The sequence below is a fragment of the Doryrhamphus excisus genome, linkage group LG5 (assembly GCF_037039965.1).
Source record: "Doryrhamphus excisus strain RoL-2023G ecotype Guam linkage group LG5, RoL_Dexc_Guam_v1.1, whole genome shotgun sequence".
Taxonomy (NCBI): domain Eukaryota; kingdom Metazoa; phylum Chordata; class Actinopteri; order Syngnathiformes; family Syngnathidae; genus Doryrhamphus; species Doryrhamphus excisus.
Genome location: NC_136361.1, coordinates 16,149,944 through 16,171,952, shown reverse-complemented (window position 1 = coordinate 16,171,952; position 22,009 = coordinate 16,149,944). Strand labels below are relative to the sequence as shown.

General features: G+C 41.2%; 3 protein-coding genes across 4 annotated transcripts; 1 reads left to right on the top strand and 2 right to left on the bottom strand.

The window, feature by feature from the left end:
- Positions 1-313: 313 nt before the first annotated feature.
- On the top strand, positions 314-3,882 carry cxcr3.1 (chemokine (C-X-C motif) receptor 3, tandem duplicate 1). The gene is made up of 3 exons (XM_058053118.2): positions 314-376; positions 880-1,272; positions 2,843-3,882. Exons 1-3 carry the CDS (start codon positions 356-358, stop codon positions 3,551-3,553), a joined length of 1,125 nt encoding a protein of 374 aa, XP_057909101.2. The 5' UTR covers positions 314-355; the 3' UTR covers positions 3,554-3,882.
- A 1,336-nt stretch (positions 3,883-5,218) lies between these two features.
- LOC131105225 (C-X-C chemokine receptor type 3-like) lies at positions 5,219-13,476 on the bottom strand. Of its 2 annotated transcripts, none has more exons than XM_058053122.2 (3): positions 13,084-13,476; positions 10,664-11,043; positions 5,219-9,089 (listed from the first exon to the last, which is right to left on the bottom strand). In XM_058053122.2, exons 2-3 carry the CDS (start codon positions 11,012-11,014, stop codon positions 8,343-8,345), a joined length of 1,098 nt encoding a protein of 365 aa, XP_057909105.2. In that variant the 5' UTR covers positions 11,015-11,043; positions 13,084-13,476; the 3' UTR covers positions 5,219-8,342. The 2 variants fall into 2 exon arrangements, with proteins under 2 accessions (XP_057909105.2, XP_057909103.2); XM_058053120.2 differs by having other exon boundaries at positions 10,664-11,021.
- Positions 13,477-15,185: 1,709 nt separating this feature from the next.
- On the bottom strand, positions 15,186-17,774 carry cxcr3.2 (chemokine (C-X-C motif) receptor 3, tandem duplicate 2). Its single transcript, XM_058053119.2, has 2 exons — positions 17,536-17,774; positions 15,186-16,603 (listed from the first exon to the last, which is right to left on the bottom strand). Exons 1-2 carry the CDS (start codon positions 17,569-17,571, stop codon positions 15,515-15,517), a joined length of 1,125 nt encoding a protein of 374 aa, XP_057909102.2. The 5' UTR covers positions 17,572-17,774; the 3' UTR covers positions 15,186-15,514.
- Between the last annotated feature and the right edge of the window lie 4,235 nt (positions 17,775-22,009).

Below are 22,009 nucleotides of genomic sequence, written 5' to 3'. Positions count from 1 at the left end.
AGTCCAGGGTGTACCCCGCCTCTCGCCCGAAGACAGCTGGGATAGGCTCCAGCACCCCGGCGACCCTCGTGAGGAAAAAGCGGTAGAAAATGAATGAATGAATGAATGTATTTTTGTTTTAAAAGTAACCAAATGGCTAAAGGTAACTAAATATCTAATAACTAATTAATTACACCTATGTGTCTGCCCGTTGCTTCATGTTATATCTACAAAGTTTGCAACAAAATTTGCATGCATGAACCTCAGCACGTCTGCTTTCACTAGTGGTTTTTTTTTGTAAAACCTCAAGCCGCCTCTCTTTGCAGGATAAAGACGTTGCAAGTTCTCCAGTGCTACGTTCTGCTGTGTGAAGACAATGTCTGCTAATTTCAATCTGGTAAGTTATTATCGAGTCTAACAATATTTTGTATTACTCTTTCCTATACGTTCCTATTTTATAATTCTTGTCAATAATATGGATCAGCGTCTTGCTCACAGAAAGTTCAGCTGTAAGCTTAAAGTAAGAATGAAACCAATCAAAAAGAAATATGCCTTTACAACTCAAGAATGTCCACTTTTGAATAAGACATGATGACATGAGACATATTCATTAACTAATGTGTAGTGGAGTAGCTGTTTGTAATATTTGGACCTCACATGTCGGCAACAATAAAAACATAAATAAAATTTAATAAATATAAATAATAAATAAGGCAAAGCAAAACATTACAAAAGTGTAAAAATGTTTCCACCTGCTGCAAAATTAGTTTCTGTCCAAATATGAAAGCACAAAAGAACTTGCATCTTGACAGATGTTATTTTTAGGAGTGAGTTTAAGGCTCCACAGCGCCCCCACGTGTTTAAATAAAATCACCACAAAAGGAAGTGTATTGTCTTTAGGCCTCTCTTCTGGAAAGTGGTGAAGCAGTTACCTATGACATGGACGACTGGCTCTTCGATGGCATCAATCTCCAAGAAACCAACACCTCCGACCCCAACAATTCGAGCTCCAGCGTGTGTGACCTGAAGGAGGGCCGGCAGTTCGAGGCGGTCTTCATCCCGGTTCTTTACTCTGCGGCCTTGGTGGTGGGCATCCCAGGGAACGGGGTGCTCCTGGGTGTTCTGGCTCGAAGCAGGAAGAGCTGGAGTGTGACGGACACCTTCATTCTCCATTTAGCCATGGCTGATGTGCTGCTGCTGATCACGCTGCCCCTGTGGACCGCACAGGACGCCCAAGGGGCCGGGTGGACGTTTGGTACTCCTCTTTGCAAGATCACTGGCTCTGTTTTTACGGTATGACATATCCAATAGACAGATGAAATTACAGATGGACAGATAGACCGATAGACTTATCAATGAATAGACAGATTTACAGACTGATCGATTACGTAATGATGGACTGAAGGGGACACAGACCAAGGGGACACAAACTGAACAACAGCCTGTTGCAAAGATGGACTGACAGAATTATGAATGGACAGACTGAAACCCACATAGGCTGCTTGACAGAACGAAAGGTACATGGACTGACTGACTGGATGGATGGACGGATGGGAGGTTTGTATTGACGAAATTGATGCACTGACTAACTGACAACTAGAAGAACTGATTGATTAATGAATGGACAGATGGATGGACAGACGGATTGATGGATAGAAAGACTGAGAGAAAGACTGGTAATCAGGTGGACCGACAAATAGACAGACAGATCAACGACGGGAAGCTATAGATAGACGGAATCAATGGATACGCAGGATGACGGATAGATCATTGACCAGAGAGGCGGATGGACGGAAAGGCTGGATGGACGGACAAAAGGATAGCATTGACTGATTGACAGACTGAAGAACGGACAGATGGATAGAAGGATAGGTTGACAGACAAACAAATCAACAGACTCACAGACAGAATCGATGCGCTGACTAACTAACTAACTGACAGCTCGAAGGACTGATTGATTAATGAATGGACAGATGGATGGACAGACGGATTGATGGATGGAAAGACTGAGAGAAAGACTGGTGATCAGGTAGACAGACAAATAGACAGATAGATCAACTAACTGAATGACAGACGGGAAGCTATAGATAGACGGAATCAATGGATACGCAGGATGACGGATAGATCATTGGCGGATGGATGGAAAGGCTGGATGGACGGACAAAATGATAGCATTGACTGATTGACAGACTGAAGAACGGACAGATGGATAGAAGGATAGGTTGACAGACAAACAAATCAACAGACTCACAGAGAGAAATTAAAGGTCAGTTGGACTGACAGAATTGATGCGCTGACTAACTAACTGACAGCTAGAAGGACTGATTGATTAATGAATGGACAGATGGATGGACGGACGGATTGATGGATAGAAAGACTGAGAGAAAGACTGGTGATCAGGTGGACCGACAAATAGACAGATAGATCAACGACGGGAAGATATAGATAGACGGAATCAATGGATACGCAGGATGACGGATAGATCATTGACCAGAGAGGCGGATGGACGGAAAGGCTGGATGGACGGACATAAGGATAGCATTGACTGATTGACAGACTGAAGAACGGACAGATGGATAGAAGGATAGGTTGACAGACAAACAAATCAACAGAATCACAGACAGAAATGAAAGGTCAGTTGGACTGACAGACGTATGAACTGATTAACGGACTAATGAATAGAATGGCGGACAGACAGGATTGATGAATTGACAATTGGATGGACAGACACACAAATCAACAAATTGAAGGACCAACAAACAGTTAGCTAAATATGTAGACCTGAGACTGATCAACATATGGAGAAATTGAAGGACAGATATATATATAAATGATTTCAGAGGCATAACCTTTCATTTTTCAGATCAACTTCTACTGTGGTATTTTCCTGCTGGCTTGCATCAGCCTGGACCGCTACCTGTCCATCGTCCACGCAACCCAGATGTACTCCCGCAGAAAACCCCGCTTCATCCAGGCCAGCTGCCTGGCAGTCTGGCTCCTGTCGTTCTTCCTCTCTGTCCCTGATTGGATCTTCCTGGAAGCTGTGAAAGACGCCAGGCGGGACAAAACCGAGTGCATCCGCAACGTGTCGGAGTCCTGGCATCTGGCCTCGCGCCTCCTTTACCACATAGCAGGCTTCCTACTGCCGTCGCTGGTCCTGGTCTTCTGCTACTCATGCATCCTGCAACGGCTGCGCTGCGGATCGCAGGGCCTCCAGAAACAGAGGGCTTTCAGGGTCATCGCCGCCGTGGTGGTGGTCTTCTTCCTCTGCTGGGCACCGTACAACATCACCCTCATGGTGGACACCGCCTTTTCGGGAGATAACAGTTGTGAGTTCAGAGCATCTCTGGGGAAGGCCATGATCATCACCCCCACTATCGGTTACCTCCATTGCAGCCTCAACCCTGTCCTGTATGCCTTTGTCGGCGTCAAGTTCCGTCGTCAGCTCCTGGACATCCTAAGGGCTCTGGTCTGCAAGCCCAAGCAGCGCATCAAACTCCAGTCGGCTGTGAGTAACAGGAGAAGCTCATTGTGGTCCAACTCCGGGGAGACTTCCAACTCCCTGGTTATCTGAGACAGAAGCCTACACAGAACTTCATCAAAACTCTGGAATACTATATACTAATAGTTCTTCTTCTTCTGTTACTCTTCTTTGTATGGGCTTCAACACAAGCCCCTATCGCTTCTTCTGAGCTTATTTGTAGTAGAAATACAACATTGTTTGCTTACCTTCTAAAACAATGTCTTAGTGTATATTTAAACTGTGTACCATATATACACATGTATATAATACTATATTGTGACACTTCATATACTGTATATTATTGATTCCCAAATCATAGTTTAAGTGGTACATGGGCTCCATCTAGTGACACAACAATTTTACAAATAAAATGTGTATGCATCAATCTATTTTCTGTACTGCGTATACTCATTAGGGTCGCTGGTATGCTGGAGCCTATCCCAAGAGGGACACCCTGGCAGGGCACATGGAGACAAACAGCATAAACAGCATTTTGCAGCATAAACTTTTAATTATTGTAATTATTACAAGAATAAGAACTGTAATATTATAAGGAATATAAATTGTATATTAATAGTGTATATATAACAAACATAATAATCCATACATAAATATTATAATTTAAATATAAAATATAAATAATATAATAATTATATATATTCTCTATAATAATAATTACATATTAAATTCACATTCATCTTATTATTATGAAAGATAAAAATACTTCTATCATAATATGAAAACAATTAGGTTGTGGAAAAAGTTACAATGTTCTGAGAAAAAGGTCAAACTATTAAGAGAAAAAAGTCATATTTAAAAGAGAAAACAAGTCACAATTTTACAAGAATTAACTTATTATATTAAGACGGAAAATAATGACTTTTTAGTGGCATAGAGTTATATATATATATTAGTAAATTAATCTAAAGTCATATTATTATGAAGAACAAAACAACAAATAAAATAAATTTTGGAGAATCAGGTTATTATCTTTACGAGATTTTAATTATTACAATAATTATTTTAATTATTACAAGAACTGTAATATTATGAGGAAAATTAATAGTATATTAACAGTATATATAATATACATAAGAATCCATATATAAATATTATAAAAATATATTACGTATATAGTATATAAATATATACTATAACTAACATAATAATTATATATATTCTCCATAATAATAATTACATATTAAATTCACATTCATCTTATTATTATGAAAGAAAAAAATACTTCTATCATAATATGAAAACAATTAGGTTGCGGAAAAAGGTCAAACTATTAAGAGAAAAAAAAGTTATATTTAAAAGAGAAAACAAGTCACAATTTTACAAGAATTAACTTATAATATTAAGACGGAAAATTAGTAGCATAGAGTTAAAAAAAAGTCATTATTTAAATAAAAATTACTATTATGAGCAACAAACAACATGTGTTCAAGTTAATTAACATAATAAAGTTTATGTTTGTGTGCAGTAAGAGTGGGTACATGGCGTCAGGTCAAATGTCTGAAGGGGAACCACTGCTCTAGGGGCACATACTGTTATGACATCATTTTTAAAAAAAAAATCACAATAACATTAGTCATAAGGAAGAGCGACAGTGCAGTAGTTGTATGTCTTTGCATTGACAGCTCACCTTACAAATCAGGTTGATCTGGTTGTGGTGTAAAGATGTCGGGCAAGTCTCTACAAACAGACAGGGAGTCAACATGAAGAAGCTTTTAATAGTCTGGAGCAGACTAACCCTTTGTCTCATCCGTCACAAGACCGATGATATCACAACATATACTGTACGTGACAACCTAACATGTGCAGACTGAAAAACATGTTGAAACAAAAGAGTGGAAAAAAAAACTGTAATTGCCGAGGGAAAGCCCCTTGCAGTCATACACTAAAACATGCATGTTGCATAAATTATTGCTTTATGGAAACGACCGGGTGACTTTGTTATCACAGATATTAACACTGATAAGGACTTAAAAAGTTTATCTTATGGACACTGAAGTGACATTTAGTGACAAAGTAAGTAAAACTGTCCAGCGATACAAATCTACAAACTCAAATATTAATAATGGCACCCACACATCATTTTTTTTAATATGTTACCACATTTACAGTGTTGAATAATAACGTTTATGGACCTCTACTGAGAGTCAGTACATTCCAAAGATGCATAAGTAATTCATCCAAACATGAAAGTGCTTTGTCATGCTGCCAGAAATACTCTTTCATAACAATCCTGGCGTTTACGCTAGAGTGGAGCTCTTCTTACTTTCACTAATAAAACATGGATATACCGACATACTGTGTACAGGTAAGATGGTTGATGGACGGACGGACAAATTATTAAAAAAATTGTTTTTAAGTCGCCCAAAAAAGGACAAAATTATGCATATTCAGGTTAACACAATACATGGATGGATGAATTGAATGGTCAATCAAAGAATACACATACACACAGTACATGGTACATACAGCAATCCCTCATTTATACTAGTTAATTGGTTCCAGATGAGACTGTGATAAGTGAATATCCACAAATAAGATTCTTCCTTTATAAATTGTAAATTTTTATAGTTATGGTCTAGAAAAACTATTTACGATTTTCCAAATACATTTTTTTACATTATTAGAGCCTTTTAGAAACCCCATCATCACGCAATATAATACTTATACACATGTGTGTTGCTATTAATATGTTCCGGTGTTGGGCAGAATCTGACATCGGGGTTCAGAGTTGCGTTTTAACTTATAATGTCATCATGAGGGCTGTCAAAAATAGCGCGTTAACAGCGGTGACTTCAGTGATTTCATTAATTATATTAATGCATGCACACATTGTGAAGACACCTCTATCTGTTATGACAGCGCCACAATAGTGTCCCTGCAGAGTCTGACACTCTTTTATAACTTATTCTGACCTGAACACATCAACAGCAGTGCAATTCCAACACCAAATATGCATCGCCGACTTCCAAACACGCCTCTAATCCTCCCTGAAAGGACACTTCCTCACTGTCACTTGAAGCGCGTTCAGGGACACTCCGAACATCACAACAACATCTATATGATGTGTGTATATTTGATCTAAATAAACAAAAATATATTCTTATCACTCACTCGGAAGTATAAAGTATGTTAAAATGATGTGGTGTCTTTGAACGCAACCCCACATGGCTCATCATAAACCTGTTAAAGTATGATTCAATTGTTCTGTTCTGCTACTATTACAGAAACTAGTGCCTCGGGTTTGAATCATCAGTATTCGTCAGGAAGAGCATCCGGAATACAAAGGGTTCAAGCCCAAATTCAGTATGCGGATCAAAAAGATCCGCTGTAGCGACTCTGTAATCAGGAATAAAAAGCCAAAAGAAACAAAACAAAGACATTTGTGGTATCCCTCAGCATAATTCAAATTTAAAATATAATAAAATTGACCTCTTTGTTCATAAAACACAATAAAAAATGGCATATTTGAAAACTGTGATAAGTTAGATTTAATGTTTTAATGATTTGATCTGCTGTTCCGATCAAGTCTGGTGCTTTTCTTACCGAACAATTACTGACACCCGGTGGCCGATGTAGAATACTACATTCACAATTTGAATGGGTCTACTTATTCCTTGTATTTGTATTGTAGTCAATTTAGCAGTTTTTATGCTTGAATAGGTTGAATTTAGGCAAATTAAATATGCACATTTTATAGGCCGTATTCAACCACACAAAAAATTATGATTTATTAATTATTATATATATGAAAACGCGTGATTGAGACGATAATTACACGGTAAAACGATACAATAATTGCCTGAAAGTGTTATCAAAGCTGGTTGAGTGGTTAGCGTGCAGGTCACACAGCTAGGAGACCCGAGTTCAATTCCACCCTCGGCCATCTCTGTGTTGGATTTGCATGTTCTCCCCGAGCATGTGTGGGTTTTCTCCGGGTACTCCGGTTTCCTCCCACATTCCAAAAACATGCTAGGTTAATTGGCCACTCCAAATTGTCCATAGGTATGAATGTGAGTGTGAATGGTTGTTTGCCTATATGTGCCCATGCGATTGGCTGGCGACCAGTCCAAGGTCGAAGACAGCTGGGATAGGCTCCAGCACCCCCGTGACCTTCGTGAGGATAAGTGGTAGAAAAATAAATGGCTGGTCTCACCACAGTTTTGTATACCTTTCCTTTCATTTTAGGCCTCGAACATGTAATAATGTCCCTCTGATGTACTCCATCCTGATCCTATCCATCCTGGTCACTCCCAATCAGAACCTCAACATCCTCACCTCTGCAACCTCCTCAGTTGCACTCTCTCTAAAACTTGTGACCCTTGTGAGGATAAACGGTAGAAAATCGGTTGTCAAAGTTTATCGCTAACCCACAAACCAAAAATCCAACTTCTCTACCTTATGGGGAAGTTTATGAATTACAATTTTTTTGACACGAAACGCCTTTAATTCATTAAGAAGCAGACACTATTTATGGCTCGTGTCCGGATCTCAAGTATATTTATAAGCACAGAAAATAAAAATACGACCCCTTGCCGTGCACACCCTGCCACCCAAGCAATGACAATGAGATATTGTCTTGATTAAACCATGCAATGACCTTATTTTGGGGGGTATAAATGTAACAGCAGCAACTAAAACAGTTTAAAAAAACAGGCATTAAAATGTGTGTACAAATGTAACAATGTGGTAACAGTACTTCAATAAATTACATGCTATTAAAAGTCATTTTATAAATACCCATTTTAAGTCATCCTGCTCTTCCTTGGAAAGCAAATGACGCGCCGTCAGTGAGCGCATTGAAAGGTTTAGTCAATCACCGCTATGAGTCACAGGACATCTTTGACTGCTCCACACTTGCAACCTGTTTAAGCTCCTCCTCCTCGGGTTTCTGCTCGGGAAGGGCGTCCTCGCCGACGCCCAGCTGCCACACTGACCCCTTGGGTTCAACTTTTGCGCAACTCATCACCGCCAGCGTCCACTTCCTGAAATTCGTGCAAAGTCCGAGGCACAACAGCGGCCTGAGGCATGCGTGGACGCAACCCAACACCGCCGTGGCTGTCAAAGATGTTCTTGTCGAGCTTTTAGTAGATAAACTGTTTTCTTTTCTTGTCTTGTCACTGCTGAAGGTGTCCACCATGAGAGTGACGTTGTACGGCATCCAGCAGAAATAGAAGACGCCCACCAGGATAAGCATGACGACAGCGGTCTTCGGCTTTTTGAGGCTTTTGGGCGAACGCTGGAGCAACGGCAGTAGACACGAGCAGCCGATAACAATTGTAGCGGCCATGCTAAGAACGTGGTGAGGGAGACGTGACGCTAGTTTCAAGTCGACGGGATAGAGGCTGGGAACGCATTGGGTCCAATCCTCCTTCCATGGATGGGGCTCCAACACCAGGAAGAACCAGTCGGGGATGGTGAGGAGCAGGGAGACGATCCACGCAAACAAACAGCTGAGGTGAGTCAACCAGGGGTTTTTGTGAGAGTATAACGGTTTGGCATGAACCTCCGACAGGTAGCGGTCCAAGCAGATGACGGCCAGGAGGAAGATCCCACAGAAGAAGTTGAGCTGGAAAGAAAGACAGAAAAGTCACACACAAACATAAAGACTTTCACTTTCATTTCATCCCCAATGGGTGCCCCTTCCTCGAAATGCACTTAACTTTCATTTTCATTCTCTGTCAATTGCACTGCAGGAGATAAGAATTTGAATATTCTTCAGGAGTTTCTTTCTTTCAAAACAAAGAACCTTAGAACTACAAGACATAGAGTTGGAACAAAGTACTTCATATTTATCTTCAGTGAAATACAGCTGGTACATGTCATCATATTTGCCTGGTTACATACAAATATAATGCAAATGTCACGATGAGAAATAAGAGCTATACAAAACTTGTGGCTAACGACTCGCATCACACATCTATCTGTCCATATACTGATCAAAATATACTGCAAAGCGTCAATCCGAGAGACTGGTGCAGTTGTCATATCATGGGGGTTGCATGGTGGACGAGTGGTTAGCACACAGGCCTCACAGCTAGGAGACCTAAATTCAATTCCACCCTCGGCCATCTCTGTGTGGAGTTTGTATGTTCTCCCCGTGCAAGCGTGGGTTTTCTCCGGGTACTCCGGTTTCCTCCCACATTCCAAAAACATGCTAGGTTAATTGGCGACTCCAAATTGTCCATAGGTATGAATGTGAGTGTGAATGGTTGTTTGTCTATATGTGCCCTGTGATTGGGTGGCAACCAGTCCAAGGTCGAAAACAGCTGGGATAGGCTCCAGCACCCCCGCGACCCTCACTTATCCTCACAAGAGTCGCGGGGTGCTGGAGCCTATCCCAGCTGTCTTCGGGCGAGAGGCGGGGTACACCCTGGACTGGTGGCCAGCCAATCACAGGGCACATATAGACAAACAACCATTCACACTCACATTCATACCTATGGACAATTTGGAGTCGTTAATTAACCTAGCATGTTTTTGGAATGTGGAAGGAAACCAGAGTACCCGGAGAAAACCCACGCATGCACAGGGAGAACATGCAAACTCCACACAGAAATGGCCGAGGGTGGAATTGAACTTGAGTTTCCCAGCTGTGAGGCCTGCATGCTAACCACTCAACCAACTTTAATAACACTTTCAGGCAATTATTGTATTGTTTTAACCGTGTAATTATCGTCTCAATCACGCATTTTCATATATATAATAATTAATAAATCATAATTTTTTTGTGGTTGAATACGACCTATTATTAGTCCAAACATGTATATATTTAATTTGCATAAATTCAACCCATTCACTCATAAAAACAGCTACATTGACTAAAATACAAATACAAGGAATTAAGTAGACCCATTCAAATTGTGAATGTAGTATTCTACATCGGCCACCGGGTGTCAGTAATTGTTCGGACTTGATCGAAACAACCAATCAAATCATTAAAACATGAAATCTAACTTATCACAGTTTTCAAATGATTTCATTATGAATGGGGAGAACATTCAAACTCCACATTGAGATGGCGGTGGAACTGAACTCGAGTTTCCTAGCTGTGAGGCCTGCGTGCTAACCACTCGTCCACCAAATTAAACATGTCTTCTTTCACACACATACACAGTATACTACATTCACTTAGCAACGTACCTTAAAAAGAACTCCAGTGATCTTGCAGAGTGCGAGGCCCACACACCATCCGCAACTTTGCGACGCCTGTGCGGCCAACAGCGGCAGCGTTATCAAGAGCAGGACATCGGCGACACTCAGATGGAGTACGAAGGTGTCCGATATCCTCCAAGCACGCTTCTTCTTCTGCGCCAGAAACGCTAGAAGAAGTCCGTTCCCCAGCAGCCCGATGACCAACACTACCGAGTACACTAGCGGAATCCACACCGCCCGGCCGCGTCGGTACTCAAAGTCGTCGTCTGTGTACACGTAGTCGTCGTCATAGTCATAGCTGGTGTTCAGGCGGAATAGGCCATCCAGATTGATGTCCATGTTGGTTCTGCAGATGTGGAGACACCGCCCTTCTCTTGTTAAAATATGCTTCAAAAACAACAGCTGCAACGGTTCAACCTTCCCCTTGAGTGTGTCAAGTGAATTTTTTGAGCCTCCGGCCCTTTAAAGAAAACAAGCCGAGATCTCACATGGTGCGATGTCATCGGGTGAGGCAACAGGCGAGTGGGTTCAAACGGAAGTTCCCCAGCGTCACAAACACACAGTGAATGGACAGTGACAGAAGGATCTTCTGCTTTTCAGTCCAAATGAGGTAGATGTTAATGTCATGGGTAATCTGTGTCATGAATAGCATATACGGTGTTCCCTTGTTTTTAGCGCGTGGGATGGGTTCCCAAAATAGTCCATAATAGGTGAAATCCGTGAAGTAGCCAACTAGTATTATATATGTTTTAAGGCTGTAAAACCCTTGACCATATACCTCATACATTTTCCTCCGACAAGCATTAACATTTGCTCACATTTCGCATGTTTCATTCATCAGTTGTAGCGTTTTTGTATCCTTGTTAAAACATATTGCTCCTGCATAGTATTTTAATCCTCCTCCTCATCCTCCTTTAACCAAAGATTAATTTACAGTTACTTCGGCCTTCCTTTAGCATATATCATCGTATACAACAGGAAACACAGCAGTGGTGATTGACAATATTTGTAGCCAGTCAGAAATCAGAACAACATGTTTTCCCTTAGCCAATCAGGAAAATTGTGGCTCTATATTCACCTGACTACAGATACTGACATGAACACGGCTGGACACCACACCCTCTAAAAGTAGCAGTAGTAAATATGATAACAGACATACAACAAAGCACCGACAGATCACTCTAATAAACCACAAGGATGCAGAACACAGTATGCACTCATATTCTGTAGAAGAAAAAAAAATTGCAGTTTAAAAAGCGAGGCAGCAAAATGTGTTCACCCGTGTGTACATGTTTTTTTTTTCCGGGTACTCCCGTTTTCTCCCACATTCCAATTAACATGCATGCTAGGTTAATTATCAAGTGTAATTGTCCATAGGTATGAATGTGAGTGTGAATGGTTGTTTGTCTATATGTGCCCTGTAATTGGCTGCCGACCAGTCCTGGGTGTACCCTGCCTCTCGCCTGAAACCACTTCCACACGGAATGAGAGGAGAACATTTTCACTCTATGATGTAACATTACAGATGCCTAGAGACAACAATAGTACCTATAACTTGTGATATAATATAATTTAATTAATGTAATTAATATTTTTGATTAATAATAAAAACATCCGGGCTGGGAGGCCAGGGTTCAATTCCACCCTCGGCCATCTCTGTGTAGAGTTTGCATGTTCTCCCCGTGCATGCGTGGGTTTTCTCCGGGTACTCCGGTTTCCTCCCACATTCCAAAAACATGTTAGGTTAATTGGCGACTCCAAATTGTCCATAGGTATGAATGTGAGTGTGAATGGTTGTTTGTCTATATGTGCCCTGTGATTGGCTGGCGACCAGTCCAGGGTGTACCCCGCCTCTCGCCAGAAGACAGCTGGGATAGGCTCCAGCATATCTATGACCCTAATGAGGATAAGCGGTATAGAGAATGGATGGATGTTTTGAGAAGTCAAACTATTCAGTGAAGGGGCCCCAGCAGCTAAGCAGGACTACGTCTGACCAGAACTGGACTCGCGGGACCAAGTGGTGGATGAATGCTATGAATGCAACTTGATTTCACTTCCTGTCGTCAGTAGTCAGGAATGAAAAGAAAGCATAGGGAATTCATTTCTTGACACTCAGGGACCTAAAGTGCTATCAAATAATTTTGTTCGACTTTAGTGTTGCATTGATACCAAAAACGTACCACTGTATTATTTGTTTTAAAACACATAGTGGTATGAAAGTTGAACAACATTCCACCTTACTTTTAAAATATTAAATACTATCCCAACACTGCTTGTTCATTTACTTTATGTTGCTTTTTTATTCAATTTTCTTCCAAAAGGTCATTTAAACGAACATTAAATTGTGCACAATGCAAGCAAACAGTGCAACGTTTGTTTCAAAAGCAAATAAAGCATGCTTGGCTTACCTTCAACAGAATATGTAAACCTTTCAGCCTTGATGATCGATGCTGGTAAAAATGGAAAACAGGAAAATGCACTTCTTTTTCTCTCTCCGGAACACGTACACGCTTGGCTCGTTCAAACGCAATAGTTTCGTGTTGTTTTGTTGGGAGTCTGCATCTTAAATCCAGCAGAAAAACGAAACCAGGTTGAAAGCGGATAGTAGTTGCAATGTGAATCCGCGCTGTTTTACACTCGCGATCAAAACAACTCAAAACGTAGAAAATTAGAGCAGCAGATCACAATTTGACTTGATTCGAATCTGTAGCGACGGCACCAAATGACTAATGATTAGTATGAACTAATTCTAGTCAACAAACGTCACCCCGACCGCGGACTGCCTGCACCACAATGCCAGCATAAGCATGAACGCAGCAGAAAAATAGACACTTTTCAAAATAAAACCCACACAACGTATATTCACGAAAATTAACACGTTAAGTGACTCTATTTTGAATCAAGGTCCCGTATAAATTATACAACGGTCTGTAAAATGACACCACAAAACAATTTATCGTCTTGATAAGAAATGTGGATCGATAGGAGTTTTATTCTGAAGACAATTTCTTAACTTCCGAATACAAGAAGCGATGTCTTGCCTCGTGAATGAACAACAAAGCACTGCACCAGAAGCACTTGTCCACTAGAGGACGCACTTTGTCCTCTCCTTAAAAATACAGACAATAACCCATGCACTCATCGTTTATGTCACTTATCTTTAGAATAGAATGTCATATAGTATAATTAAAATATATAATCAATATGATATATTGTATTGTGTGTAACCGAGCAGCTTAAGATTGTCTCTAATATTGTAGAAGCGCAGTGGGAACAAAAGCTCAGAATGCAGGAGACACGTTTATTCTAGCCGCTTGTCTCTCTACTCAATTCTTTGAAGCTACCTCAATACACACATTTCCGGCCTTCAAAATAACAGCACATCCTGTGAGGGGGTACAAAATAAGAGCGTCACAAAAAGAGCTTACATGTGCTATAATGTGATATAACATAATACAATACATTCAAATATAATTTACTAATGGCTCCAAACCATGTCTTTGATAGCGCTAACCATTGCGCCCGCCAAAAAACAGGGATCACACCACGCCCCCAACCCACCTGCCAATACCTGCCCAACCCATTGCCATTGGCAATTTTATGTCGCAATTTTGATACAATATCGTGGCAGAGATATTAAAATACAGTATAGATTACGGGATGAGAGTATATCACAATAAATATTCCGAAACAAGAGTTTGCTTTATTGTAAACATATTTATAAGTCTTAAATTCATAATTCATAAATGAGTCACATGAATGTTTTTTGTAGCACAAAACTTTTCCTAACATTTTTACAAGCTGTGAAGAAATGTCTCTAAAGTAGCACAAAATAGGGAAGCAGAAGAGAGAGAACCTGATTTACCCCCCCCCCCCCCCCCCCCCACACACACACAAAATACTGAGAAAGCTTTCCTGGTGTAAATTCTGATAATATTTATTTACTTTGTCAGGGGTCTCCAACCTTTTTAAGAAACGTGTGTGTCTAAACAACAACACATGATATTATTATGATACACATATTGCGTCTTTTCCACAGTGAGGTCCTATCTCTGTCAAATGGGGTTGCAAATGTTACAAAGGTGATTTAAACCAGGCGTGATTGTTCATTGATGGATTAGATTTGAAGTCAATTAGACCCCACAGTCTCCATTTCTTTGAATACTACGGTTTCTTTTTGATGAAGAGCCTATCCCAGCTGTCTTTGGCGAGAGGCGAGGTACACCCTGGACTGGTCGCCAGCCAATCACAGGGCACATATAGACAAACAACCATTCACACTCACATTCATACCTATGGACAATTTGGAGTCGCCAATTAACCTAGCATGTTTTTGGAATGTGGGAGGAAACCGGAGTACCCGGAGAAAACCCACGCATTCACGGGGAGAACATGCCACCTCCACACAGAGATGGGCGAGGGTGGAATTGAACCCTGGTCTCCTAGCTGTGAGGTCTACTAACCACTCAACCGCCATGCAGCCTGGCTCTAATAATGTTAAAATCAAAAACATATTGAATCCTACTTCACGGAAATTCACTTATCCTGGTTGGGTTGGAACCAATTAACAGTGATAAATGAGGGACTGCGGAAGAGGAGGTTATTGAAACATATGAAGGAGACTGAAAGATGGGGCTTGGTCGATTTTCAAGTGAACCGTTGTTCATTTCGATTGAGTTCAAATGTGAACCAAATGGGAATGCCGCCAACTAATGGGGCACTGCCCCATTAGTCCCCAAAGGGACCACGTTGTGCAGTGGAAAAAAGGCCATGATTCTTTGGCCCTTCTGAAGAATGGTTGGAGAGTGACCTGTTGGAGACCCCTGCTCTAACCCGCCATCACCCCATGACAGAATATGAGGTGTTCTCGCTCTCGGCAGAACTGTACAAGCTTGTTTTCCGCCTCCTGTCCTTCCATTCGTCCATGCCGAGCCAGCCTCTCGCTCCGAGCAACCCTTTGAACATCCGGGCCATCTCCCTACGGAACTTGACCCCTACGAAACCGTAGAGCAGCGGGTTCAGAGCGCAATGCGACAGCCCTACACTCTCGGTGACCATTATCCCGATATCCACAATGCGACCAAACTGGCACCCCCCGGCCACTATCCCCAGCCTCTGCAGACTGTCGGTCAACTGGAAGCAGTTGTAAGGCGCCCAGCAAAACACAAAGACGGACACCAGGGACACAATGAGACGCAGGGACTTGCGTTTCTGCCGACGGGTGGCGTTGCACAGTGACCGGAAGATCTGGATATAGCAGTAAAGCATGATCAGGAGCGGGAGTCCGAATCCCAGAATCACGCTGACGAGCTGCAGGCTCACCTGCCACTGCATGGGGTTCTCCATGAACCAAACCTGGCACACTAGCATCCCTCGCTGACCCATGATGTCCACTTCCCCCACTTGTTTAAATGCTATGTCAATGCCGCCCAGGACCAGGCAGGCGACCCAGATGAGACCGCAGGCGATCTGCGCCTGGCAGGTGCTACGCTTCCAGCTGGAGCTGACGGCATGAACGATGGCCAGGTAGCGGTCGAAGCTGATGCAAGCCAGGAAGAGAATTCCGCTGTAGCGGTTGAGGGAGAAAAGAGCCCCGGAGATCTTGCAGGCGAGCCCGCCGAACACCCACTGGTGGGCCCATTGCACGGCGAACAGTGGGAGTGTGAAGGCTAGCAGCAAGTCGGAAATGGCCAGGTGGAGGAGGAAGGTGTCAGTCAGGGTGAAGGAACAGGCGCCGCCGCGGGAGATGCGGTAGCGTCGGATCACGCACAGTACGAGTGCGTTGCCCACCACGGCCAGGAAGAAGACGAGGCTGTAGACGACGGGCAGGTATCTCTGGGCAAACGTATAGACGTCCTCGTGGGTGCAGGGGGCTGCGTACGTCTTGCTGGTTTCATAGGACGAAGTGTAATTATCATACTCGAAAAACTGGACAGGAAGGATACACAAGTCAGTAGGATGATTCAAATACTACATGGAATTCAGAATGTACGCAGTATCTATGGAGTACTTATCCCGACAATGTTCTTTTCGAGGTTCCACGTTAATTTCCCTTGTATTTGCCTAATTTCCAGGTTCTCCTACGACGTCTACTCAGATAACATAGCGGGCGTGGCTTCGACATGTCTATTATTTTCATTAACCAATGGGGCAGCGACAATCAAGCCCCATTAAATCCGCCTAGCAACAAGTGGAGGCAATGTAAAATGTAATTTTAAAATACAAATTTTAGGTGTACAGACATTTTAAATGATGATGAAAACAAACTGAAGAACATTAGTGAAATTTTCAGTGACATGAAATTATGATTTAACTAAATTTATTATGTAATTACATTTTCACTATTTCAGATTTTATACTTTTCGAAATAAACCTGTAAAAAAAATTATAAACCTTGTACAGACATTTTAAAGTTGATAAAGACAAATCATAAGATCTATGTTAAATTTAAATAGCATTATATTTGATTTATTATATTTGATTTATATTTGATTATATTTGTGATTTAATATAAATATTTTACTCAAGTAAACCATACCTAACCATAAAACATTTTTAAAAAACAATTTTTTTTTATTATATTTGTGCATATGCCTGATATTTATTTTCATGAGGTATTATGAAAAAATATTGTTAAATGTATTTATAGTGTATTTATAATTTATAATTTATTTTATGTATAATTGATTGCATTGGCTGCAGTGTTACATGGTGTTATGCTTACTTCATTCAAACAATTAACAAAACTGTATTTCTAGCATTGATATTTCATTGTTCAGGGGAAAAATGGCACTAAACTGACTTTCAATCATTGATTTGTATAACATTTTGTTATTTGCATGTATGCCAAAGCCACTTACCCAGTAGTCTTCTGTGGTTGCCATAAATTCATCCATGCTTGCAAGCTACAATGTGGAGCATCAACATATGAAGCAAAAAAAAAAAATCACAACTGTTTTTTAACATGCACGTCTCAGACAAAAGAAGAAGTTTCCATTTCGGGAACCGAATCCTCACACGTTTTTTAAGACAGATGCAAACATAGCCGCCGTATAGGAATGGATGAGTGTCTTGAGGAAATTGTGACACCACGCTTGGCATCAGTGCTGCAGCCGACTTGAAAAACCTTCTTTAGGTCAGACGGACACCGTGTGACTGATGTATGTGTGGAGAGGAAAAGAAATGCTCCACAAAGTATCATTTTGAACAGGAACATAACAGCTATATGCCAAATGTCATAAAATTGAGCTGTGAAATGACACAATACAAAAAAATAAAATGAAATAATAAATGAAACTAGAAAATTCCTACAGGAATTTTGATGGGCATGCAACCTGTGCTGTGAACCTCGGGCCAGGTGTCTGCTGTGCCATGACGCCGTGGCCTAATTACATTAGGAATTTAGCCAGAAAGCTAACATGCTAACAGTATGCTAGCACCAAAAGTGCAGAGAAAGCATTCTTATCATTCCATGTATATATTGGCCTTGAAACAGGATTAAAATTCCTAAATGCTAACAGTTAGCATGGTGGCACCTAGCAAGATAGCTTTAAGTGGCGAGGTGCCAAGGCAGTTCCATAGTGTCCATACATCATGCCATGTGTGAATTTTTATTTACATATGCATCAAAAAATAAAAATGCTAACATGCTAACAGTTAGCATGGTAGTATCTAGCAAGAAAGCAACAAGTCCCAAAAGTGTTAAGGCAGTCCCATCGTGTCCCTACATCATGCCATGTGTGCATTTGCCTTTAAACATGAGTAAATTAGCTAACATGCTAAAATGCTAACATGCTGGCACCTAGCAAGATAGCATTAAGTGGTGAAGTGCCAAGGCAGTTCCATAGTGTCTATACATCATGCCATGCGTGAACTTCTATTTGCGTATGCATAAAAAAGTAAAAATGCTAAAATGCTAACAGTTAACATGGTAGCATTTAGCAAGAAAGCAACAAGTCCCAAAAGTGTTAAGGCAGTCCCATCGTGTCCCTACATCATGCCATGAGTGTATTTGCCTTTAGACATGAGTAAATTAGCTAAAATGCTACCATGCTAATGGTTATCATGCTGGCACCAAGCAAGAGAGCCTCAGGTACTGAAAGTGCCAAGGCTACCCGATGACCTCCCTGCATAATGCCATGCGTGTATTTGCCTTTACACATGAGTCAATTAGCTTAAATGCTAACATGCTAGCAATTAGCAACATAGCATCAAGTAGTGAAAGTGGTCACACCCCTGTGGTGTCATGTGTTGTTTTACAATTGAATGCAGCACTTGCATTGTCACTTCTTTCTATGCTCACAACGGCATGTTGGTTCAAGGAAAGTTGTGTTTTCGTGCGGGCCATGTGCGTGTCTCTTGCGATTTTCCCCATTTTTGCACATAGCTAGCACATAGGAGCATGTACGTCAGGAAGTGTTTCAAACTGAGTGGGGAAGAAGGACAAAGTTTGGAGCCAAAAATTACCACTTCCACACAGAATGAGATGATAGCTTTCCCCCCCCCATATACTCCATCATGTCAGACATGACATGGCTGACTCCATGCAGTGTGAAGCTAATGTAATATGTCATGTCTCATCAAAGTAACATCTGACATGTGAGGAGTGTACTACATCTTCTTCTTCTTAATTTATTTCAGACATGCATACTATGTTACATTATTATTTCTCACATATTCACTTACTATATATATATATATATATATATATATATATATACACATACACATACATATCTACATATATATACACACACACACACATACATATCTACATATATATACACACACACACACATACATACACATATATACAGGCACACACACAACACCTCATTACTACACATATGTGAAAAGGAGCAGGAGGAAGCAAAGCTATACTATATACTATATGACAATATAATGGGAAAAATTGATATCTGTATTTCTCTGTGCCACACTTATTAAAACAATGCATCAGCACGAGGTGTGCTCTTTGCAGATCTAAAGAGGTTAAATGTGTTTATACATAGAGCAAAATAAAAATGAAAAAAAAAAAAAAAACAGCATGTGTGAACAAATGTTGCTTATAAACCACAGACAAAAATATGCCGACTCAGCAGCCCAGGTTCACCAAGCACTGCTTTACACTTTCCGGGCAGTGTTGAGTCATTTTTTCTCCCCTCTTACTTCCACAAATCAGACACGAAAGATTAATGTTTGAAAAACATTCAAACATCTATTCTGTCAAAGTGTGAGGAACTGAATCGCCTTGTGGTGACTTTTTTTTTGTTGTCCCGACAGAGGGTCTTCTGGTGAAGTCTATTCTTGTGCAATAGCGCAGATGTTTCTCCTACTTCTGCTTCAGTCAAACTGTGAAACAGCTTGTATCTGTGGCGGTGCAAAACCACATCTTGAAGCATTTTCATTTCATTTCGGTGTATATCTAACAGTAATTACTAATACTTTTATACATTTAACTATAACTACCAAGTCACTCAACAAAATGGCAGTAGCTTAGTAGCTTTATCTACCTCTGCATGTGCTTTAAACTGTCGGTTGTGCTACTCAGACGTTGGTGTGAAACTCATGCATGTTACACTTGCCGTATTGTTTACATTGAACCCATCAGTGTTATTGATGCTGACTGAGCAGTTTGGTCCTTATCGCCATTACAACATTGGTTCTGTTGCTGCTGTGTTGTGCAATACATTCATTCATTTTCTACCACTTATCCTCACGAGAGTCACCTGTCTTCGGGCGAGAGGTGGGGTACACCCTGGACTAGTCGCCAGCCAATCAAAGGCCACATATAGACAAACAACCATTCATACTCATATTCATACCTATGAATTAACCTAACATGCATGTTAATTGGAATGTGGGAGGAAACGGGAGTACAATGGACCCCCCCCACCCCCACACACACACATGGGGGGAACACATTTTGCTCCTTCGATTTTTAAACTGCAATTTTTTTTACAGCATATACGCACATATTGTGTTCTGCATTTTGTGGTTTATTACATTCATACCTATGGACAATTTGGAGTCGCCAATTAACCTAGCATGTTTTTGGAATGTGGGAGGAAACCGGAGTACCCGGAGAAAACCCACGCATGCACGGGGAGAACATGCAAACTCCACACAGAGATAGCCGAGGGTGGAATTGAACCTTGGTCTCCTAGCTGTGAGGTCTGTGCGCTAACCACTAGACCACCTAATGCATAACATTTATCTTTAAAAATGATTGGAGTGCATGAGAAAGTGGAAAACAAATTGCAGCTCTCTTTGACCACATGCTCAGTTCTTAAAAAGTGTATTGCATTTTAAGGCTGCACGACGGACGAGTGGTTATCACGCAGGCCTCACAGCTAGGAGACCCAAGTTCGATTTCACCCTCAGCCATCTCTGTGTGGAGTTTGCATGTTCTCCCCGTGCATGCGTGGGTTTTCTCCGGGTACTCCGGTTTCCTCCCACATTCCAAAAACATGCTAGGTTAATTGGTGACTCCAAATTGTCCATAGGTATGAATGTGAGTGTGAATGGTTGTTTGTCTATATGTGCTCTGTGATTGGCTGGCGACTAGTCCAGGGTGTACCCCGCCTCTCGCCCAATGACAGCTGGGATAGGCTCCAGCTCCCCTCGTGAGGATAAGCGGTAGAAAATGAATGAATGAATGAATGGTTTTATTTTGACCCCCCTTTGACCTAAACACATTCTGGTGATTTATGTTTCTCGAAAACATCCCAAACTAATAATAAATATGCAAATCAAGTTGATATATCATTCTATCTTGCCTGTAGGGGAAGAAATGTCCTTCCCGTACACACTTTTGTGCAGTAACATGTCCTGTATATTAAGGTTTCGACACACCGGATGGGTACTTGAAGGTGTCACGCTACATTGCTCTGTGCGTACACGTGCTTGTAGTACTACTCATTTGTATAAACACTAGCGTTACATGACATCCAATACCATAGGGTCATGGGTCATATTCTATCTTTGGGCTATTTCTACATTGTATGTACACACCGCACCTGTTGACACACCTGATCCATTTCTATTGCTGAAATTAAAAAAAAAAACAGCATAACATTCCTACTTTCTTTGTCAATTATTACAAGGGTGCACCCTTTTGAATGCTGTGGTACGCCCCAAAATCAAACATTCAAGGTGTGTTCTGTGGTGATGTCACACGGGCGTATAAGAGCCCACTTGAGGTGAGAGGGGGGGTGTTCGAGACGGCGTTCAGACGCTTCTCATCGGGCAGGTGAGGCGAACCTCCTTAGCTCAAGCTACGGTGTGTACTCCTTTTGCTCAAACTCAGGATGCTCCCACTTCCTGTTTGCAGCC